The 19,169-nt window shown below is 46.9% G+C and overlaps 1 protein-coding gene and 1 long non-coding RNA gene across 2 annotated transcripts; one reads left to right on the top strand and one right to left on the bottom strand.

Annotated features, from left to right (window-relative positions):
* Window positions 1-4,039: 4,039 nt before the first annotated feature.
* Window positions 4,040-8,402, top strand: LOC141493411 (uncharacterized). Its single transcript, XR_012470210.1, has 3 exons — window positions 4,040-4,241; window positions 4,980-5,498; window positions 5,633-8,402. It is a non-coding gene; the product is annotated as an uncharacterized LOC141493411 (long non-coding RNA).
* Window positions 8,403-15,016: 6,614 nt separating this feature from the next.
* On the bottom strand, window positions 15,017-18,333 carry LOC141494267 (uncharacterized). The gene is made up of 5 exons (XM_074195328.1): window positions 18,210-18,333; window positions 17,861-18,151; window positions 17,431-17,826; window positions 16,381-17,397; window positions 15,017-15,259 (listed from the first exon to the last, which is right to left on the bottom strand). Exons 1-5 carry the CDS (start codon window positions 18,331-18,333, stop codon window positions 15,132-15,134), a joined length of 1,956 nt encoding a protein of 651 aa, XP_074051429.1. The 3' UTR covers window positions 15,017-15,131.
* Window positions 18,334-19,169: the final 836 nt, after the last annotated feature.

Here is a 19,169-nt window from a genome sequence, read left to right as displayed (position 1 = left end):
CTGAAGGTAGGAGAGGAAAAGTACTTCAGATCTGATCTCTACAGGTGGATCTGAAATGGGAGCTAGCATATCCAAAGAAGTTGTGGGAATTTGCTGACATTCTTTACAACCAATCATCTAGAAATGCAAGCTTGTATTCTGGAAGAAACAAACCAAAAGGTCAAAGAAGAGACAATTAAGTGTGCTAGTTCAATGAGTCCCATTGCATCCCCCATTCAAAGAGAGGCCTTCTGGATAAAGACCAAGCAGGAAAAGCATTTACAGAGCCTGAAGGGACTGTGGTTTTAGACCAGGAAAGAAGAGTGCTATTGAGTCATTCAACAGTGATTTTGATTAGAATTAAAAATGTCCCATAGAGTTGTGACTAAAATAAATGGGGACAAAGTAGGGAGGACTCACCAATGACTTTCTGGTTGCCTCAAAACACACCAGGGTAGGGTGTTCTTCCTCCAAATGGGAGTGTTAAGACGGTCTTTGTTTGGCATGGGGAAGGTAGAGAAAGAGAGATAGACAAAAACGTGAAGATAAAAAGCACGGTGGTAGTAAGACTAAGACAAGTCTGGAGCCCCACGAAGGTGAAAGTGAACAAATTGCTTATTTAGAGGACTAAGGGTCACCAGGAGTTATGGGCTGTCAAAGTAATGGTTACCACAGTACACAAAGCAGTTACAGAGTCAAAGGAGGCAGTGCCCTCTTGGCTACATCGAATTTTTTCTTTTCATGATACATCTGATGCAGTTTTGGGTTTTCAGATGTTGTCTCCAGGATCTTCCGAGTAGAATTATATGTTGATGTCTTTCTCTCTGGTAAAAAAGCTAAACACTGATTTTTTTCTGTGGTCAAAATTAATATTTCCTTGAGGAGAAATGGAAATTTTGGAACATGGAATAGCTATTTGATGTGTCAATAGTCAAGTGGATATACAAAGACCCCTTAGTTATAAAAATAGAAATGAAAAAACCCAGTTTTATATTTGGTATTTTTAACTTCCTTCATTTGGATAATGACATTCCATTAACATACCAACAGTATAAGAATTTGAATTCTACCACCAATAGGTGAATTCATTATGTGTTGCTCCTCCATTGGGACAGCTAAGTGGTGCAGTGCATAGAGCATCAGCCCTACAGTCAGGAGGACCTGAATTGAAATCCAACCTCTGTGTGACCTTGGGGAACTCACTTAACACTATTGCCATTGCCTTAATTAAAAAAAAAGTTGTCCCAGTAACCTGACCTGATCAATAAATTTTATATATATATATATATATATATATATATATATAAAATAATTATGCATAATTATTTTAGAAGTAAAATATTTGAAACTTTTACACCATTGTTAAAAATAACACAAACATTAGTTGACAATGAAGGTGTGTTTAACACAATTTTATGAGTGATCATGGTCAGTACTTCTGTAATAATTCATCAAGTTAATGTTCCCTCCTTAAAATGAACTTATAGAAATGTAATTATAGAATGTACCGAAAACCTTATCATGATTTCACAGGAGATTTATCATTTTACTTAGCATTGTGAGAAATCAAATGGTCACAGTTAGCCCAGGTACTGGTCACCAGTAGAAGATGTCATTTCTTGAGTTGCTACTTAGATTTTAGGTAACTGTGGGCCAAAAAAGGTATGAATTCCATGCCTTCACTATCAAGAGCATTATATTGGCAACCTGAAAATGACTATTGCAATTTACTATGAAAATCTGACATGTGAAAAATTTCATTATTTATTTTGTTTATATAGGAAGATAATGGATTTTCTTTTAAATTAAAGGCAATATTCTTTGGTCTTTTTTCAAACTCCACAATTCTTTCCCAGGGTACAGATGGTTTTCTCCATTGCAGATAACCCAAAATTGTGTCTGATGGTTGCACTGATGGAATGAGCAAGTCCATTAAAGTTGATCATCACCCCCATGTTGCTGTTAGGGTGTACAATGGTTTTTTTGGTTCTGCTCATCTCACTCAGCATCAGTTTATGAAAATCCTTCCAGGCTTCCCTGAATTCCCATCCCTCCCAGTTTCTAATAGAACAATAGTGTTCTATCATATACATATACCACAGTATATTATGTCATTCCCGAATTGATAGACATTCACTCAATTTCCAATGTTTTGCCAGCACAAATAGGGCTGCAGTGAATACTTTTGAACATATGTTTTTACCTTTTTCATAATTTCTTCAGGGTATAGACACAATAGCGCTATGGCTGGATCAAAGGGTATGCTCAATGTGGTTGCCCTTTGGACAAATATTACAAATTGCTCTCAAGAAAGGTTGGATGAATTTATAGCTCCCCCAACAATATATTAGTGTCCCAGATTTCCCACATCCCTTCCAACATTGATCCTTTCTGGTCATATTAGCCAGTCTGAGAGGTAAGAGTTGGTACTTCAGAGATGCTTTTATTTTCATTTCTCTAATAAGTAGTGATTTAGAGCAATTTTTCATGTGACTATGCATCGCTTTGATTTCCTCATCTGTAAATTGCTAGGTGGGATTATCAGTTTTAATTTGAAGCAGAGAGTATCACTTAAAGGGATCATAATATAATCTATATGAAGTGTTATTGATTGTCTGACTCAGTTTTATAGCCCTTTGTCCTTTTTTGTATAAAAATGTCTTCAACTCTTTGTGTCACTGAAGATATCTTTAATGATGCCATCCAACATAGGCTTCTAGGTTAGATCTTAAAAGTATAAAACTTGGGTGGCTAGGTGACGTAGTAGATAAAGTACCAGCCCTGGAGTCAAGAGTACCTGGGTTCAAATCCAGTCTCAGACACTTAATAATTACCTAGCTGTGTGGCCTTGAGCAAGCCACTTAACCCCGTTTGCCTTCCAAAAACCTAAAAAAAAGTATAAAACTTCATGTGTAAATGAACTTTTTGTTTTTATATATTTTATTCCAAGAAAATACAGGCAAACACACGGTGCTCTAGTAGAGAAGGGCTAGAACTTGAATCAGGCTGACCTGAGTCCAAAGTTGGCAAAGTCACTTAACCCTGTTTGTTACAGTTTCCTCATCTGAAAAATGATCTGGAGAAGAAAATGGAAAAGCATTCTAATATCTTTGTTGGGAGCACCCCAGCAGGAGGTAATGAAGACTGGGAAATGACTGAACAGTAAAAGGTTACTTAACCAGAGAATAATACATTTAAGGCCTACACTAGGGGAAAGGCGATTTGGCAGCTGAGTAGAGCATAGATTGTACCCTTGACCATCAAAGGGACAATTTATAAATATTTGGTTAGGACAAGTCATTTGGCTTCTTTGGTCTTTATATCGTCTGAATGAAGATTTCCAGGATTGAGGTTTCTAAGGACCCTTCCCAAACACACTTATGAAATCACATGTTTTAGATGAGCTAAGGCAATGTGAAGTGGTGAGAAGCAAGAGATCATTGATCTCATCAAAATATTCTGATGATGATGATGATCAACTGTGAAAGATTCATTGTTAGGATGAAAACTGTGATCCAAGAAAAGTCTAAAGGATTCTCAATGAAAAATCCTATCATTGACTTCCAGAAAAGGACCTCATGAATGCAGGTTGAAGCATAATTTAGTCACTATTTAGAAATGGCTAATACAGAAATATGTTTTGTATTAGCCATTTCTAATAGTGCAGGATTTCACACATATGGATGATATATCATTTGCCTTCTCAATGGTTTGAAAGAGGGATATAGGACGAGAGACTGGGATCCCACACATCAGCTACTCAGTCTGAGATATCTTGTGCACCACCTAGCTGTCCTGTGAGGGTACAGTTCAGAAGTCAAAGTTTTTAGAGACAGTGTAGGAAAAAAATCACAGATAGGAGAGACTTTAATCATGTTGTTCCCCATCCCATCTGACACATCTTGGAAAATCACAGTTCTACTACAACCAAATCATTTATAAATCTTCTTTGCTCATTTAACAATCCTCTTCAGGAGTGAATGTATTGCTATTCTTATTTTGCTGATTAATATAGCCTGAATCCTAAAGAGACTAAGGTATTTGCCGTAAGACAACAAAATTGTGTTATCTTCTGTATTCTTTTTTTGTATTCTTCATACTTTTGAATGTTGCATTAATGTTGTTTTCTTTTTTAAATTAATCACTAACTCTGTATCTTCCAAAGATTTCATAATGTTGAAGCCTTTTGTATGTCTCTGGGAGAGGCAGTCCTTTCAAATCTGGACAGAGTTCACCATCTTTATCATATATTCCTGTGTATGGTAAGGCGGGGGCAAAACTATTAATTTCCCTGGAATTCAATCTGACCCATCTTGTATCTGTTTTCCCTGTGTGTGTGTGTGTGTGTGTGTGTGTGTGTGTGTGTGTGTGTGTGTATTCTGGCATCCCCTTGGAATTCCCAGTGCTGGGTTTTCTAGAGAATTTCTCTGAAATCCTTCCTTTATAGTCATTGCACTATTGGGATGAGTAAGTTTTGCAATCAATAATAGACCTATAAATATGGGTATACATGGAATCCCTATATACATATATATATATATATATATATATATATATATATATATATATATATATATATATATATATATTGAAGAAGGAAATGTTGTTCCATACCAGTCTGTAGTGAGGGTCCTTCTGCTTGTCCACCCATCCGTTAACTCTGACAGTAACCAATTTTTCTTTATGACCTAGTTGGTAGAAGCCACGGTTTCTGTGACTTTTTTATTCTTTCCCGTGAAACTAAGGCTGCTGGAGTTCACATATCGGTCACCTGTACTGACTATTTTTTCAACACCTTTTTCATATATTCCTGTGTATGGTAAGGGAGGGCAAAACTATTAATTTCCCTGGAATTCTATCTGACCCATCTTGTATCTGTTTTCCCTGTGTGTGTGTGTGTGTGTGTGTGTGTGTGTGTGTGTGTGTATTCTGGCATCCCCTTGGAATTCCCAGGTGAAGATTTGTGTTATTCCTTCCTGTCTTTCTCCCTCTCTTTACAGATAAGGAAAGTGGGCCCTATGAGGGACTTCATGATGATGAACTGCGTGTATTCCCGTATAGAAAAATGACACTGATAATACTCATATGAACCTTCTCGATCAACAGATGAAGTACAGGAGAAATGAATTCGAAGATAAAATATGGTGGGAAAATGGAGTCAATAGAAAAAAGGGAAATGTAATGGGAGAAAGAAAAAGGAGAGGGGGAATAGGCTGAGATATTTCATATGATGAGATTTTTCTTTATTACAATGAGCTATTGCAATGATATGGAAAGGGAGGAATATTGGGAGCCAGGGTCTCTGAGCTGTTTGACACAGGCGCGGCAAGAAGACTCAAGGCATTTACACTGCCTGATGGAACAACATATCCTCCCCCTCCCCCTCCCCCTCCTCCTCCCCGCTCCTCCTCCCCCTCCTCCTCCCCCCCCTCCTATCTTATTGTCTCATCTTGTTACCTCTTCGACTTCTCTTCTTTAAGGATATGATTTCTCTCTCATCACACCCAATTTGAATCAAGGTACAACATGGATACAAAGGAAAGACTGACAGAGTGCTTTCCATGGGGGTGGGGGGGGGGGGAGGGAAGCAAGATTGGGTGTAAAATTGTAAAACTCAAATATCTTTTTTTCTTTGTTTTGTTTTGGTTTTTAGGTTTCTGCAAGGCAAACGGGGTTAAGTAGCTTGCCCAAGGCCACACAGCTAGGTAATTATTTTAGTGCCTGAGACCGGATTTGAACCCAGGTGCTCCTGACTCCAGGGCCGGTGCTTTATCCACTACGCCACCTAGCCTCCCCCTCAAATAATATCTTTAATAAAAATAAATTAAAAAAAAACAAGTGATGTTTTTACCCTTCTTCATGATCTCTTCAGGGTACAGACCCAGTTGTGGTATCGCTGCATCAAAGGGTATGCTCCTTCTTGTTGCCCTTTGGGCATAGTTCCAAATTCCTCTCCAGAAAGTTTGGATGACTTCAGGGCTCCACCAGCAATGTCATAGTGTCCCGGATTTCCCACGACCCTTCCAATGAGGATCTTTATCCTTTCTGGTCATATTGGCCCAAAGCCCATCTTTAGGCTTCAGGGTTCCCCCTTCTGGTTTTCTCCCTACCCAGAGGTCAGTCACAACAGCAAAAGCAAGACTCTGTCACTTGCCCCCAGCCATCTGCCTGCCCGGCATCAAGGGTGGAAGATTTGTGAGGGTAGCTATGGTGTCTGGTGGGTGGGAAAGAACTCTTTTCCTTTTTTTTCTGCATCTCCTTTTTCTGTCCTCTTTCCTCCTCTCCCTTTCTGCCTGAGGAAGGAAAAGGGGATTAGGTATAGGGAGCATGCCTTCACCAACAGGACCTCCTTTTCTTTCTGTCCTCATGTGTGTCTCACTCTCGAATTTCTTGAACCCAGGTTAGGTCAAACAACAGTCTAGGTTGCAGAGAGATGGCCAGAGTGTCACTCCCTTGGAAGGAGTGGATAGAAGGGGAAGGGTCGGCTAGTTAGTTTGAGGCTCAGATGGATTGGTGGTAGTTGGTGGTAGTCCCTTTGGAGCTCTGCCTCCACCCTCCTGAGAAAGGGAGCAGCAGACCGGCCATGTGGGGGGTCAGAGTGGGCTGGGTGGAGGAGGGTGGCACTTGCCACCTTTCCCGGGACGCCCCCCCCCAAAAAAATCCTAAAAGGCTGAGAATTGTGCATTTCAGATGGCAGACTTCCTCTATACAACAACTCCACCTCACCCAGCCCACGTCCATGAAGGAAATGGATGTCCTGAAAATCTAGTCTGCACTTAATAGAAATTTAAAAAAAAGGAAATAGTAAGTAAGCAAGTAAGTCAAAATATGAATGAATGGGGGTGAGAACTCTAGTTTGAGGTGCCCTTGATGGAGACAGGAAATTTGGAGGGTAGCGAGCGAAAGGACACAAACCATTAAAAATGTGGTTGATGTGTAATTTTTTTAAATTTAAGGCGGGGGGGCGGTTAAGTAACTTGCCCAAGCTCACACAGCTAGACAATTATTAAGTGTCTGAGGCTGGATTTGAACCCTGGTCCTCCTGACTCCAGGACAAGTGCTTCTAGATACCGTGCCACCCCCATTTAAAAACAACAACAACAACAACAACAACGACCAGCAACAACAGGAACGACAGCTTTATTTTTAAACAAAAAGCTTGGCTTTGGCCCATTCGTTATCAGGATGAAGGCCACTCTCAGGAACCAGACTGTGGACATTGTAGAGACTTTGGGGACCCAGAGGAATCCTCCTCAGGGGTTTCAACCATATTAGTGTGGAGCTCAGTCTCCTTGAACAGAAGGGAAGAAAAAAAGGCTCCGGGCGGACAAGGGGTGGGGAAATCAGAAAGTAACTTGGGACCTCTCAGAAAATCTGTAGTCATGGGCAAAATAGGATCAAAGGGGGAAAATAGAGAAAAGAAAAGGAAAAGAAAGGTTTCAGATCTCAGATGAATACTGCAAAGTAATAAATTTCAATACTTTAATACTGGTTAAAATAGATCAAATTAGTGGAACAGATCACACATGCATAATGTACTGAAATAAGTGAATCTAAAACTCTCATATTTAATAAACACAAAGACCCCAGCTTTTGGGATGAGCAACTCTTTATTTGACAATGACATTGGAAAATTGGGAATATTGGACAGCAATATGGAAGAAATTAGATTTAGAACAACACCACAACTTATACAAGGATAAGTTTCAAACAGTTACATAGTCGATTATGCAAAATTGCATCATAAACAATAAAAACATGAGAAAACGTATCAAATTAATGGGTAGGAAAAAGGTTTGATCAAATATGTAATAAAGGATCACAGAGGATGAAATGAAATTTCTGACTACAGGAAAAAAAGTTTTTGTGCAACAAATCCAACAAAGTTAAGACAGAAAGGGGAAACAGTTGGAAAAAAAAACCTTTATATCAAGTTTCTCTGATAAAACTATCATTTCCAAGATAAAAGAACTGACTCAAAGTACTCCAATTTATTAGAATAGGAGTCATTTTCCAATTGATAACTGGTCTAAGGATATAAATAGGCATTTCTCAAAGAAAGATCCAAACTATTGCCATTTTAAAAAATGCTCCAAATCATTACTGAGAAATTAAAGCAATTTTGAGATTTCACTTCATAGCCATCGGAGGGGTAAAGATGACCAAAAGAGGGAAATGGTGAGTATTGGAAGAGCTCTGAGAAAACAGGAATATTGAATACAATGTTTTTGAATCTGTGAATGGGTACAACTACTTGGAAAACAATTTGAAATTTTTGCACGAGATGGTACTAAGCAGTGTGTGCCTTTTCATGCAGCTATACTATTGTCAGGACTGTATGGAAAAGTTCGAGGAAAGGAAGAAATCCTATATGTACAAAAATATTTCCAGCACTTTTTTTTTGTCATGGCAAAATCCCGTCAACTTAGGGTTTGCCCATAAACTGATGAACGGTCGACACGAGTCGTATTTTAGGAACGTGTCGGAGAATGGATATGCCGGAAGAAATGAGGAAATTGATGATTTCAAAGAGACACGGACAGGCTTACATGAGCTAATGCAGAGTGAAGTGAGAGGAATTAGAATGATTTATACTTTAACATATCTATTATAAAAAGTGAGCAATTTTGAAGATTTTTATAAACTAATGAAGAAAGAAAGGAACGCAACGAAAAATTTATACAATAGCCACACTGTAAAGGCAAACGACTTTAAAAGCTGTAAGAATATGATCAGTATCTGACCATTATTACAGACGATATATAATGAAACATGCTATCAGCCCTCAGACAAAGAGGTGATGGATTTAGAGTGCAGAAGGTGGCTTTTTTTTTGGTAATGCAGACAATGAAGATATTTGTTTTACGTAATTGTGAATATTTCTTAAAAGGCTTTTTTTCCCCATTTGGGTTATTTGGGAGCTGGAAAAGAGAAAATTGTTCTTTATTACTTTTAAAAGTAATTTGAAAAAACAGAGACTTGAGTGATGTTACAGATATGAAATACTGTATTCACTTTCAGATGAAGTCACTGATTATTAGTTTTCCTAAATTGTTTTGCTGGGTTACAAGCAACCTTGTTCAATTCGGGGGGGTGTGTCATCCGTACATGTGTTAAATGTAAAAATGAAACATCAATAACAGTTAAACTGAAAACAGCATTAAAGAGTATAAATTGATTAATTGCCTGATGTAACAACATTTCCTTCTTCAATATATAGAGGGATTTCATGCATGCCAATATTTCTAGGTTTATTATTTATTACAATATTTCCTCACCCTAATACTGGAATGACTATAAAGGAAGGATTTCAGAAAAATTCCTTGAATAGAACAGATTGTAAAAACTCTGTCTAAATTGAACAGGATTGCCTCTCCCTGAGGCACACAAAAGGCTTCAACATTATGAAATCTCTGGAAAATCCAGCACTGGGAATTCCAAGGGGATGCCAGAATGTCTACATACCGGGGAAAACAGATACAAGATGGGTCAGATCGAATTCCAGGGAAATTAAGTTTTGCTCCCCCCCCCACCATACACAGGAATATATGAAAAAGATGGTGAGAAAATAGTGAGTACAGGTGACCCTTATGTGAACTCCAGCAACCTTAAGTTTCACGGGAAAGAATAAAAAAGTCACAGAAACCGTGTTTTCTACCAACATGGCCAGAAAGAATATTTGGTTATTGTCAGAGTTAACGGATGGGTGGACAAGCATAAAGACCCTCACTACAGACTGCTCAGGAAGTGTGTCGAAAAACGTTAACCTACACAGAAAATATAAAAAACATTCCATGAAAAGAATTGCTTAATTGATAACTCTACATGAATTAGCAATTATATGACGTAGTAAGAAGAAATCAGTTAACTATATGATTATTCCTTAAACTCGCAATCACGTGATTAAAACTTGTAACCATATGAACTATATGATTGTTGATGAAAATCGTACAGTCTTGTAACCAAGGAAATGATCTCAGCTTCCTTGCTTGAAACAGACGTGATTCTGAAACTATAAAAATAAATCCAAGCAGCTGACAGTCAACCATCTCCTGCCTATACCCCCTTGTTGACTCAACTCATTTCGCAGACTCTATCCGTCCTGTCAGGTTCCAAGAACACCTCGGAGGCCGAACCCCCACAAATCACCTAGCTGTGTGGCCTCGGGCAAGCCACTTAACCCCATTATCTTGCAAAAACTAAAAAAAAAAATATGATCAAAGGCATCACTCCGGGTTTTTCTTACAAGATGAGGTCTGTGTAAGCTCACTCGCTTCCCCATCAATGTTGTCATTCAAGAGAACGGCTCACCCATTGAAATCAGAAATTTCTTGGATGAAAACTACATCCGAAGAGGGCCCATGAGACCAGGTGTCCCTTCTGTGGTTTTCTCAAGCCCCAAAAGATGAGTCGAGTCTAGAGGGAAATGATATATGATATGGAACTCGTACCAAACTCAGCTGCCCCGATCCAACAGGCCACTACGGACAAAAACAAGGGCACGAGAAAGTCTTTGGACGGTACCTATGTTTCCGAGAAAGGCACAGTGCCACAACCTGATGAATTAAGTTGCAAAAGATGCCAAAGGCCGCGTCCCGAGGAATCGACACTTATTCAGATGACAAAATAAAAATACTTTTTGCCATTTGGAAAGAATAAAAAGTAGACTGATGGAAATGCATTTAATTCTGGGGGTGGGGGGGAAGGGGAGAGGACGGGGGAGGGAAGGGAGAGGAGCACAGCACAAATAGAGTTCCCCTTGAGGGAAAAGAAATATTCCAAATCCCAGGTTCCCACACCCATTAACCTGCTTTTCTAAATCACAGAAGATTCCCCTCGCATGAGACCAAGCGGGCTAAGGGCTTGTGTTGGTGATGGGGGGTGGGGGAAGGGGTAAATTGCCTCGGAATAGGGACGAGCTGGAGGGGGAGGGGAGAGAAGAGGGAAGGGGGAAATTACAGGCCTTGAGAGTTTCCTTCCTCGAGGCTGGACCCGGGGCAGAGGAGAGAGCAAGATGGGAGACTTCAGGGGCCCCGATTCAATACTCCCTTCTCCCCTGGCCCAAGGTCTTTTTGTGGGAGATGTCCTTTAGCGTGGCCCAGTGTTGTACCGGTGTCAACTAAATCAAACTGCGTGCCTTTCCTAAGGGGAAGAACCTGGGCAGAAGACAGGATAAGCATTCCCCCAGTGAAGTCTTTCAGAGAGAGAGAGAGAGAGAGAGAGAGAGAGAGAGGACTGACCAAAGCGGCATGAACTGGGGTGGGGTGGGGGACGGGAAGACCCGGAGGGCAGCGGTCGAAGCGGCAAGGGAATTACACCTGGACGTCCACCTGCATTTCATCCATCTTTGTCTGGAGGTGCCATAGAGGGAAATGCTCCCCGGGAGTCCCCAAAGGGCCCTGTATACCTGTCTAATAATACGCATCCCGGGGAACCTCGATTCCCTGTGAGTGGGGGAGGGGCCGGAGGAGATCGGTGGGGGCACACCTTCACGACACACCTTTTCAACACCTCTGCTGGCCCTGAGTCAGCTAGATCAAATTCTTTGGCTTCTTAAGGGAGGGAGAGGGGAGGGGGGAGGAGAAGATGTTAAAAAAGATCACCCAGAATCACGGGTGACCGTTATCAGCATTACTGTTCAACCTGGCATTAGAAATGTTAGCTTCAGCAATAAGAATAGAAAAAGAAATGGACGGTGAGTAGGCCACTCCTTGCAGATGATATGATGACCTACTTAGAGAATCCTAGGAAAACCAACCCCCACGCTGCTTAAAACAGCGATTAACTTTAGCAAAGTTGCGGGACAGGAAATAAGCCCACGCGTTCAAAAAGTTTAAAGCAAAAAAGAAAAGGAAATGAAAGAAACCCACAGAAATCCTCAGTTTCTAGAGATGACCAACAAGTCACAGCAGCATAAAATCTTCGGGGCAACTCAGAAACCATATAAAAACAGTTCTAAGAACTTGGCACACCCATAAAATCAGGAGTAAATAAATAGCAAATGTCAATTGCTCCTCGGTAGGTGACAATTCCATCTAAAGTCAACGGTTGATGATTCCGTGCCATACCAATGAAACTGCTATAAATTACTTCCATCGACTCAGGAGGAAACAGAGTCAAGACTAGGAAGGAAGGGACAAAGACCAAAGAGGAGTACTACCACCACCACCACCACCACCACCACCACCACCACCACCACCACCACCTTCCGCTTAAAAGGTGGGGAAGGGAGCCGTATGTACTACATAAGTGTGCTATCTCTGCTATTTCATTTTTCCCCCTCAAGGATATGTGTCCTCTCTCAACACATTCGGTTTAGATCAGTGTATAGCCCGGAAAGAAGGTAAAGATTGTCAGACTTTCTCCGGGGTGTATTGTGATTTTAAGTGTTCGTGGATCTGCTCCCACAAAATGACACTCTCATACAACAAATTTTAATGGGGATTTATTAAGCTAAACAAGTTATAGGACAATAAGACGAACGACACCGACACAAACAATACAAAATTACACAGAGTATTAAAACTATTACAATAATTATTAAGATAGAGGAAAAAGAAAAAGAAAACATCACCACTTCGGGGGAACACCATCTCTCAAAGACAATGCTGGGGAAGCTCCAGATCAATCCAGCGTGAGTGAGACCCGAAGGGGAGAATCCCAGGCAACTCGTCAGCTCCATGGGTGAGGCTTCAGTGTTTTTTAACCCGAAAGTGATTTTTATACATTAGAGGACAAAGAAGGCATAAAGCCAAGGCTTGGGCTAAGTTCCAGTATTCAGTAATAAATTTCAAAAAACCATCTGTAGATTGTGTGACCTGCTGAAGGCCATGTACTCATAAAGGGCATATTCTTAATTAAATCGTTTATCCTGAAGGAGGTAGCCAACTTCTTTCAAGGATAAACAGCTCCCGGAATGGCTAGTTCCTAGAATTACAGCTGCCGATAATCAGTAGAGTTCATGGATCAGTCAATCAGGCCTTGGATGGTTAGTATTTGAAATGATCTTATAAAATGGGTAAACTAATTTTTCCCTTCACGGGGAGGAAAGACTGGGCCAGCACCTTCCCGGGAACATGCACGCGAGCCATGTTGGCGACTGTCACGGGCAGCAAAAGAGAATATATGAACTATTTTACAAAATCAGGAGAGAAAGGAATTCTCTTTTACGACACCAAAACACGGTGCCAATAACTTAAACCAGGAAGAACCAACACAGTCCAAGAAATTTATAGATCAATCTCCCCTAATGAATATTGAAGTAGAAATCTTAAATAAAAATTTTAGCGATGAGACCACCGGAAGGCATTACCAGGATAATACACCATGCACGATAAGGTTGGATTTACACCAGGCAGGCAGGCAGGCAGGCAGGCAGGCAGGCAGGCCGGGATGATTCAACATTAGGAAAACACTCAGATTCATTGAGCAGATCAAGAGAAAAACCGACAGAAGTCATATATGATCATCTCAATAGAGGCCGAAAAAGGCTTCGGTAAAACACATCCATTCTTACTAAAAACCCTAGGAAGTTTAGGAATAAATGGAGCTTTCCTTAAAATAATGAATAGCATCAACAATCAGCGAATATTAATATTCGATGGAAAGGAAGTCAGAGCATTTCCAGTAAATTCAGGTGTGAAACAAGGATGCCCACGCTCACCATTTCAATTCGATCTAGAATTGCAAATGCTAGCAGTAGCAACACGAGAAGAAAAAGAAATGGAAGGAATCAGAATTGGCAACGAAGAAGCCAAACTTTCACCGTGTGCAGATGATATGATGTTACGCCTAGGGAACCCAAGAAAAATCATCTAAAAAACTCCTCGAAACAACAGATTCAGAAAGGAAGCAGCAGTATACAAAATAAACCCACGGAGATCATCAGCCCCAGAACAAGAGATAGAAAGAGAAATTCTATTTGAAATAACTGCAGAGAACATCCAATACTCGGAAATATACCTCCCAAGAAAAACGGGGGGTGGGGGTGGGGGAGGGTTGGGAATAGAATGGACCGGGTGCAAAAGAAACCAGCAGTGAGATGCAGAGGGTGAATGAGTGAGTGAGTGAGTGAGTGAGTGAGTGAGTGAGTGAGTGGCAGGAGAGAGGCAGAGAGAGGCAAGCTGGCATTTCTGATCAAGGACTCATTTGTAAAACACATAGAGAACTGAGTCAAATCTTTTAAGAATACAAGTCATTCCCAAACGATGGAACAATGATTCTTAGGTGAAGGTATCAAAGCTCTCCCTGGTCAGTTTTTCATAAGATGCTCCAAATCACTATCGATGAGAGAAAGGCAAAGTAAAAGAACTGCACGGAAGCACATCATCACTCCACACTTATCGGATTGACCAATATGATAGACGCAGAACCTTCATTAGGCTGCTTTCTGGGGGCGGGGGAGGAACAGGGAGAGGATGGAAGAAAAACGTGAAATCGAAAATCTTGTAAAAAATCATTGTTGTTGGAAACCATCTTTGCAGATAGTGGGCAAAATAAATGAATTGAAATAACTTTATCACGCCTAGAGAAGTCATTGGGGAATAAAAACACAATACTCCAAAACAAAATAAATAAATAAAATAAAGGTTGTCAAAGCGAAGTAGTCCTGAGCCAGCTGTCTGAAATCACTGAAGATCATTAAACAGCAGAGCACACTGTGGTGGTGGGGGGGGGGCGGGACTTGTTTTTCCCTTGGGTGAGGCCCACCTAGGCGTTCAAGGCTACTATTTACAGTGGTAGTGAGTGAGGGGAGAGGGAGGGGGAAGGAAAGGAAGTAGTTAGTTTCGTTCGGTATACTCTTTATACTTGGAATGTGTGAAAATGATTTTTCTCTAGAGAGAGTTGGTTAGAGATAGATAAATATATAGATAGACAAAGGGGGAAAAGGAAGGAAGGCAGGCAAGAAAGTAATCAGTTTAATCGTGCACACGTTTTGCACTTTCTCTGCGTGAGAGGAGAAAAGAAAGAAAGAAAGAAAAAGACAGCAAGGCCCTGTCTCCGTTTCTCTCTCTCCCTCCCTCCCTCCCTCCCTCGCGGAATGATTTTCCTCCAGAGGTCTTGTCTTCGCTCAGCTGAGTTCAGATCTCTCCGCTTGCCCTTTGTCGATTAGAAGTTGCGTCGGAGAGGAATCCATCGAGATTGGATCCCGGCTAGGATCCAGTCATATGGTTCTCTTTCGCCTTCCTAGTGCTGTCTCTTCCTTCCCTCCGGGATGTGGATGCTTCCAGCCAAAGAAGAGCAGTGAGAAACCGCACCTGGGCCACACAGTACTGGAGATCTGCAGAAAGAGAAAGAAAAGGGGGGAGGGAGGGAGAGCGAGAGCAAGCGAGCGAGCGAGCGAGCGAGACAGACAGAGAACATTTGCGTTTTACTGGGGGTGGGTGCCATCGGGACACGGGAAGGGATTTGACGAGGTGGGCTTTCAAAAATCGAATGGTACAAACTTAGCATCGCTGGGGAGGAGGGGAAAGAAGGGAGCAATGAACGAAAGACCACCAGCACGAGCAACAGCACCAGCACCAGCCAAAGGAAAAATAAAGAAACGCGGGGGGGGGGGGGGGGTGCGTGTGGCACAAAGAAACGAAACAAAATTTTAAAAAAGCGAAGACGACGAGCGAGCAGAGAGACAGACGGATGAACGATCGGATGACGGAACGAACAGAGGCGTTGGCGCGGAGACGCGCCGGACCCGCGAGCGGACGGACCCGCGAGCGGAAGGACGGACGCGGAGCTCGCTCGGCCGCAGCCCCACGCCGCAAGCGCGCTCATCGGGCTTGCTGGTCTACCTCGGAGCGGCCGGGAGGTGGGAGGTGGGAGGTGGGAGGTGGGAGGTGGGAGGTGGGAGGTGGGAGGTGGGAGGTGGGAGGTGGGAGGTGGGAGGTGGGAGGTGGGAGGTGGGAGGTGGGAGGTGGGAGGGAGCCCACCCACCCCGGGGGGGAGACCCAGGGCCTCCGGCGTGCCCGACTCGCCGACCCGGAATGGCCAACCCGCGACCACCGACGCCTTCCGGCTCGCCCCACAACCCCGCGGTGGAGCGGCCAAGTCGGCCAAGTCGGCGGCGGGGCGGGAGAAGGGGGTGCGCGTGAGGGAGCCCGGCCGCCGCGGCCCGCGACTCCCACACGCCGGGCCCGTTGCACCCCTCTCCCGACGGCCCGACCGGAGACGCGGCCCGGCCCCTGCTCGCGCGGAGGATGGAGGACATTCCCGCTCCGGCGGACGGGAGAGCCTGCCTCACGGAAGACCCTCCCCTCCCCACCGCCGAGCGGACGCGGACGGAGACACGCGCGCGTCTCCACACGACCCCCGAACCCGAGGGAAGTCGTCAAAGTCGGTCGTGCTCGCGGCCCCGTGGGCCTTCCTCGGCCGAGCACATACGACCCCCCATGGGCCTGTTCCAACCTGCCGCCTGCGGCGCTTCCTCTCGCGCTCGGCGACCGATCGCGGCCGCCACCGCAGGCCCCCCCTCATCGCTAGGGTCCGACGGACCTGTCTCCGGCACGGTCCACACCCAGCTCACACACGTTCCCTTCGCCGATGAGGGGGACGCGGGCTCCCACAGGCGCCCGGGGGCTCCGCGGAACGGCCGAAGGGCGGAACCACACGCGGGGAGGCGGGGGGAGGCGCGGGCCCGCACCCCGACCGCCACACAACCCGCCACGACCCCGAAAGGCGGAGAGACGCCCGCGGAAGGGGCGACGCGGAACTCGGCAAGCCCGGGAGGGACGGGCGACCCGACCCGGCGACGCGCACCGAACCGGGACCGGCCGGCCGACGAGCGGGCCCGGGGGGGCCCCTGACGGGCGACGGAGGCCCGAACCTCGGGAGGACGCGCGCGCGGACGCGGCGAGGACGCCGACGAAGGGGCGCACGGGAGCAGGGCGAGCCCGCCGGCCGGCGGGGAGGAGGCAGAGTCCCAACCCGCCGCCGCGCGGGGAAAGGGGAGGCCGGGCGCGCCCGAGAGAACGAACGCACCGCAGCACCGGAACCGCGAGGAGGGCGGCGGACCCGAGGGAGGGGGGCCACGGGGCAAGCCCAGGGGCGGCGGACCCCTCGGCCGGCCCCCGGAGGGAGGCAGGGACGGGGGATCGGACCCCGCACCGCAACCTCTTCCCCTCACACGGGCCTCCACCGGATCTCCCCCCTCTGACGACTCCCAGGCGCGGCGCCGGGCGCATCCGCGTCGCGCCGCCCCCACGCGCGGGGAAGGAAGCCACTCGCCCCCTCTCGCCGCGCCCACGAGACTCGTTGCTCGCCGACCCCGACGCGGAGCCGACCGCCGCGCCCACCCGGCGGCGACCCACCGACCGAGGCCGGACCTCCCCCGCGGCCGCAGGGAGTCCCCTCCGGAGCACCGGCAAACGCCGGGGCCCAACCCGGCCCCGAGGCCGGCGCCCCGCCGGCCGGGATCGCCCCACCCTCAGACCGGGGGGAAAGCACGAGACCGGCAACCGCGGGGCTTCCGCGGGTGCGACTCAACCACCACGGGACGGGCGGGGTCCCCCAGCGCCCCGACCCCGTCGCGTTCGGAACCGACCCAAGCGACCGCACCGGAAGACGGGAGAAGTCGGAGCCAGGCATCTCCTCTTCCCTCAGGCCCTACCGACGACTCGGGAAGAGGGGGCCGGACGGCCGCCCGCCTCCCTCCCCGACCCCGCAACTCCCCCCTTCCCGCCTCGGGGGGCGCCAACCCCGGCCTGCCTCTCGGCCGACGCGACCGACGGAAGGGGGGAGGCTTGCGGCAGACACGGCGGAGGGAGGAACGGAACGGCGCAGCCGACCCCCAACCCGAGCGGGAAAGGGCAACCCCCGGATCTTTAAACCTCCGCGCCGGGACGCGCCAGGTACCTGGGGGGCCGGGTTGGTGGAGGCCAAAGAGCACCTTCCCCCGCGCGGGCTCGGACCGCGCACTGACGGAAAGAGCGGCCCCCGCTCGGAGAACGGACACGGCCCCTGGCGCCTGACGGCCCCCCAGAGGCCTGCCTTCTTTCTCCGCCTACGCCCGACGCCGGGGGACCGCAGACACCCGAGCCTGGCCGGGAGCAGGTCGCCGCTCCCGGCCGACCAACTCGGGATCGGGATGCCGACGCGCGCACGCGCGCGCGCCGCCGCGACACACACACACACACCGCGGGCGCGTTGTGCTGCTGTGTGCTTTTTCTCGGTAACGATCCTTCGGCAGGTTCACCCCCGGTAAACCCGTAGTGGTTGTTAACCTTCCACGTCTTTACCTCCCCGGGTAGGGAAGTCAGTCATTGGGCACACCTGCTGCCCTTCCTTGGATGTGGGTGAGCCCTTTCTCGGGCTCCCTTCTCCGGAATCGAACCCTGATTCCCCGTCGCCCGTGGTCACCATGGTAGGCTCGGCAAGTACCATGGAAAGTTGAGAGGGCAGACGTTCGAATGGGCCATCGCCGCCACGGGTGGCGTGGCGTGCGCCCGAGCCCGTGGTTATCTAGAGTCCCCAAAGCTGCCGGGGCACCCCCCGGCCCCTGTGTGCAGGGTGAACCGCCGGCTCGGTTTCGGGCTGATAAATGCACGCATCCCCGGGGCCCCCCCACCCGCGTGGGGGGGAAAGAGGCCAGGGTCAGCGCCCCTCGGCATGTATCAGCTCTAGAATTGCCACGGTTCTCCAAGTAGGAGAGAGCGAGCCGCCCAAGGGAACCACCATCCAAGGTTTCAAATGAGCCGTTTCGCACTTTCGCTGTACCGGCCGCGCGGTACCTCCCCACGGGCACGCCTTCATCTTCGAGACGGGCATACGCTACTGACTGGCGGGATCAACCAGGGAAAGACTTCTCGGGACAAGGAGAGAGAGACCGAGACCAGTCACACCCACGCGCACTGGGGCCGGCAACACCGGATGGGGGGAGAGGAAGAAGAAGCCGCCCCCCTCCGCCACGGAGCGGGTGTTGGGGCCCATCGAAAACCGCCTTCCGGTGTTGGTTCTTCCCCACCGCGGGGCCCCGGACACGTGTACGGGGCCTCCTCCCCTTCCCCCGTGGGCCCCCTCTCACCTCCTCAACGGCCTCGGGTCTCTCTCTTTTCTCCGAGAGTAGGTCACAGACGCCGCTGCCCGGCTCCCCTCACAGGCCGGGTCCCACCGATCAAAACTCGAGACAGCACGGAGGGGGAGGGCGTCAGGACCGCGAGCCCACAACGGGAGAGAAAGCCCACCCGCGGGGGTGGGGG

Source organism: Macrotis lagotis, chromosome 7 (genome assembly GCF_037893015.1).
Source record: "Macrotis lagotis isolate mMagLag1 chromosome 7, bilby.v1.9.chrom.fasta, whole genome shotgun sequence".
Taxonomy (NCBI): domain Eukaryota; kingdom Metazoa; phylum Chordata; class Mammalia; order Peramelemorphia; family Peramelidae; genus Macrotis; species Macrotis lagotis.
This window is presented reverse-complemented; position numbering and strand designations above follow the sequence as displayed.

What these genes read in the sequence shown, in the direction of transcription:
- LOC141494267 (XM_074195328.1), bottom strand. Translation starts at nt 18,333, where the DNA reads ATGGTGACCACGGGCGACGGGGAATCAGGGTTCGATTCCGGAGAAGGG. An exon ending in GCACCCGCGGAAGCCCCGCG is followed by an intron (nt 17,398 to 17,430) that starts GTTGCCGGTCTC and finishes CCCCGGTCTGAG; the next exon opens with GGTGGGGCGATCCCGGCCGG. An exon ending in GGAAGCGCCGCAGGCGGCAG is followed by an intron (nt 15,260 to 16,380) that starts GTTGGAACAGGC and finishes CTCTTTCTGCAG; the next exon opens with ATCTCCAGTACTGTGTGGCC.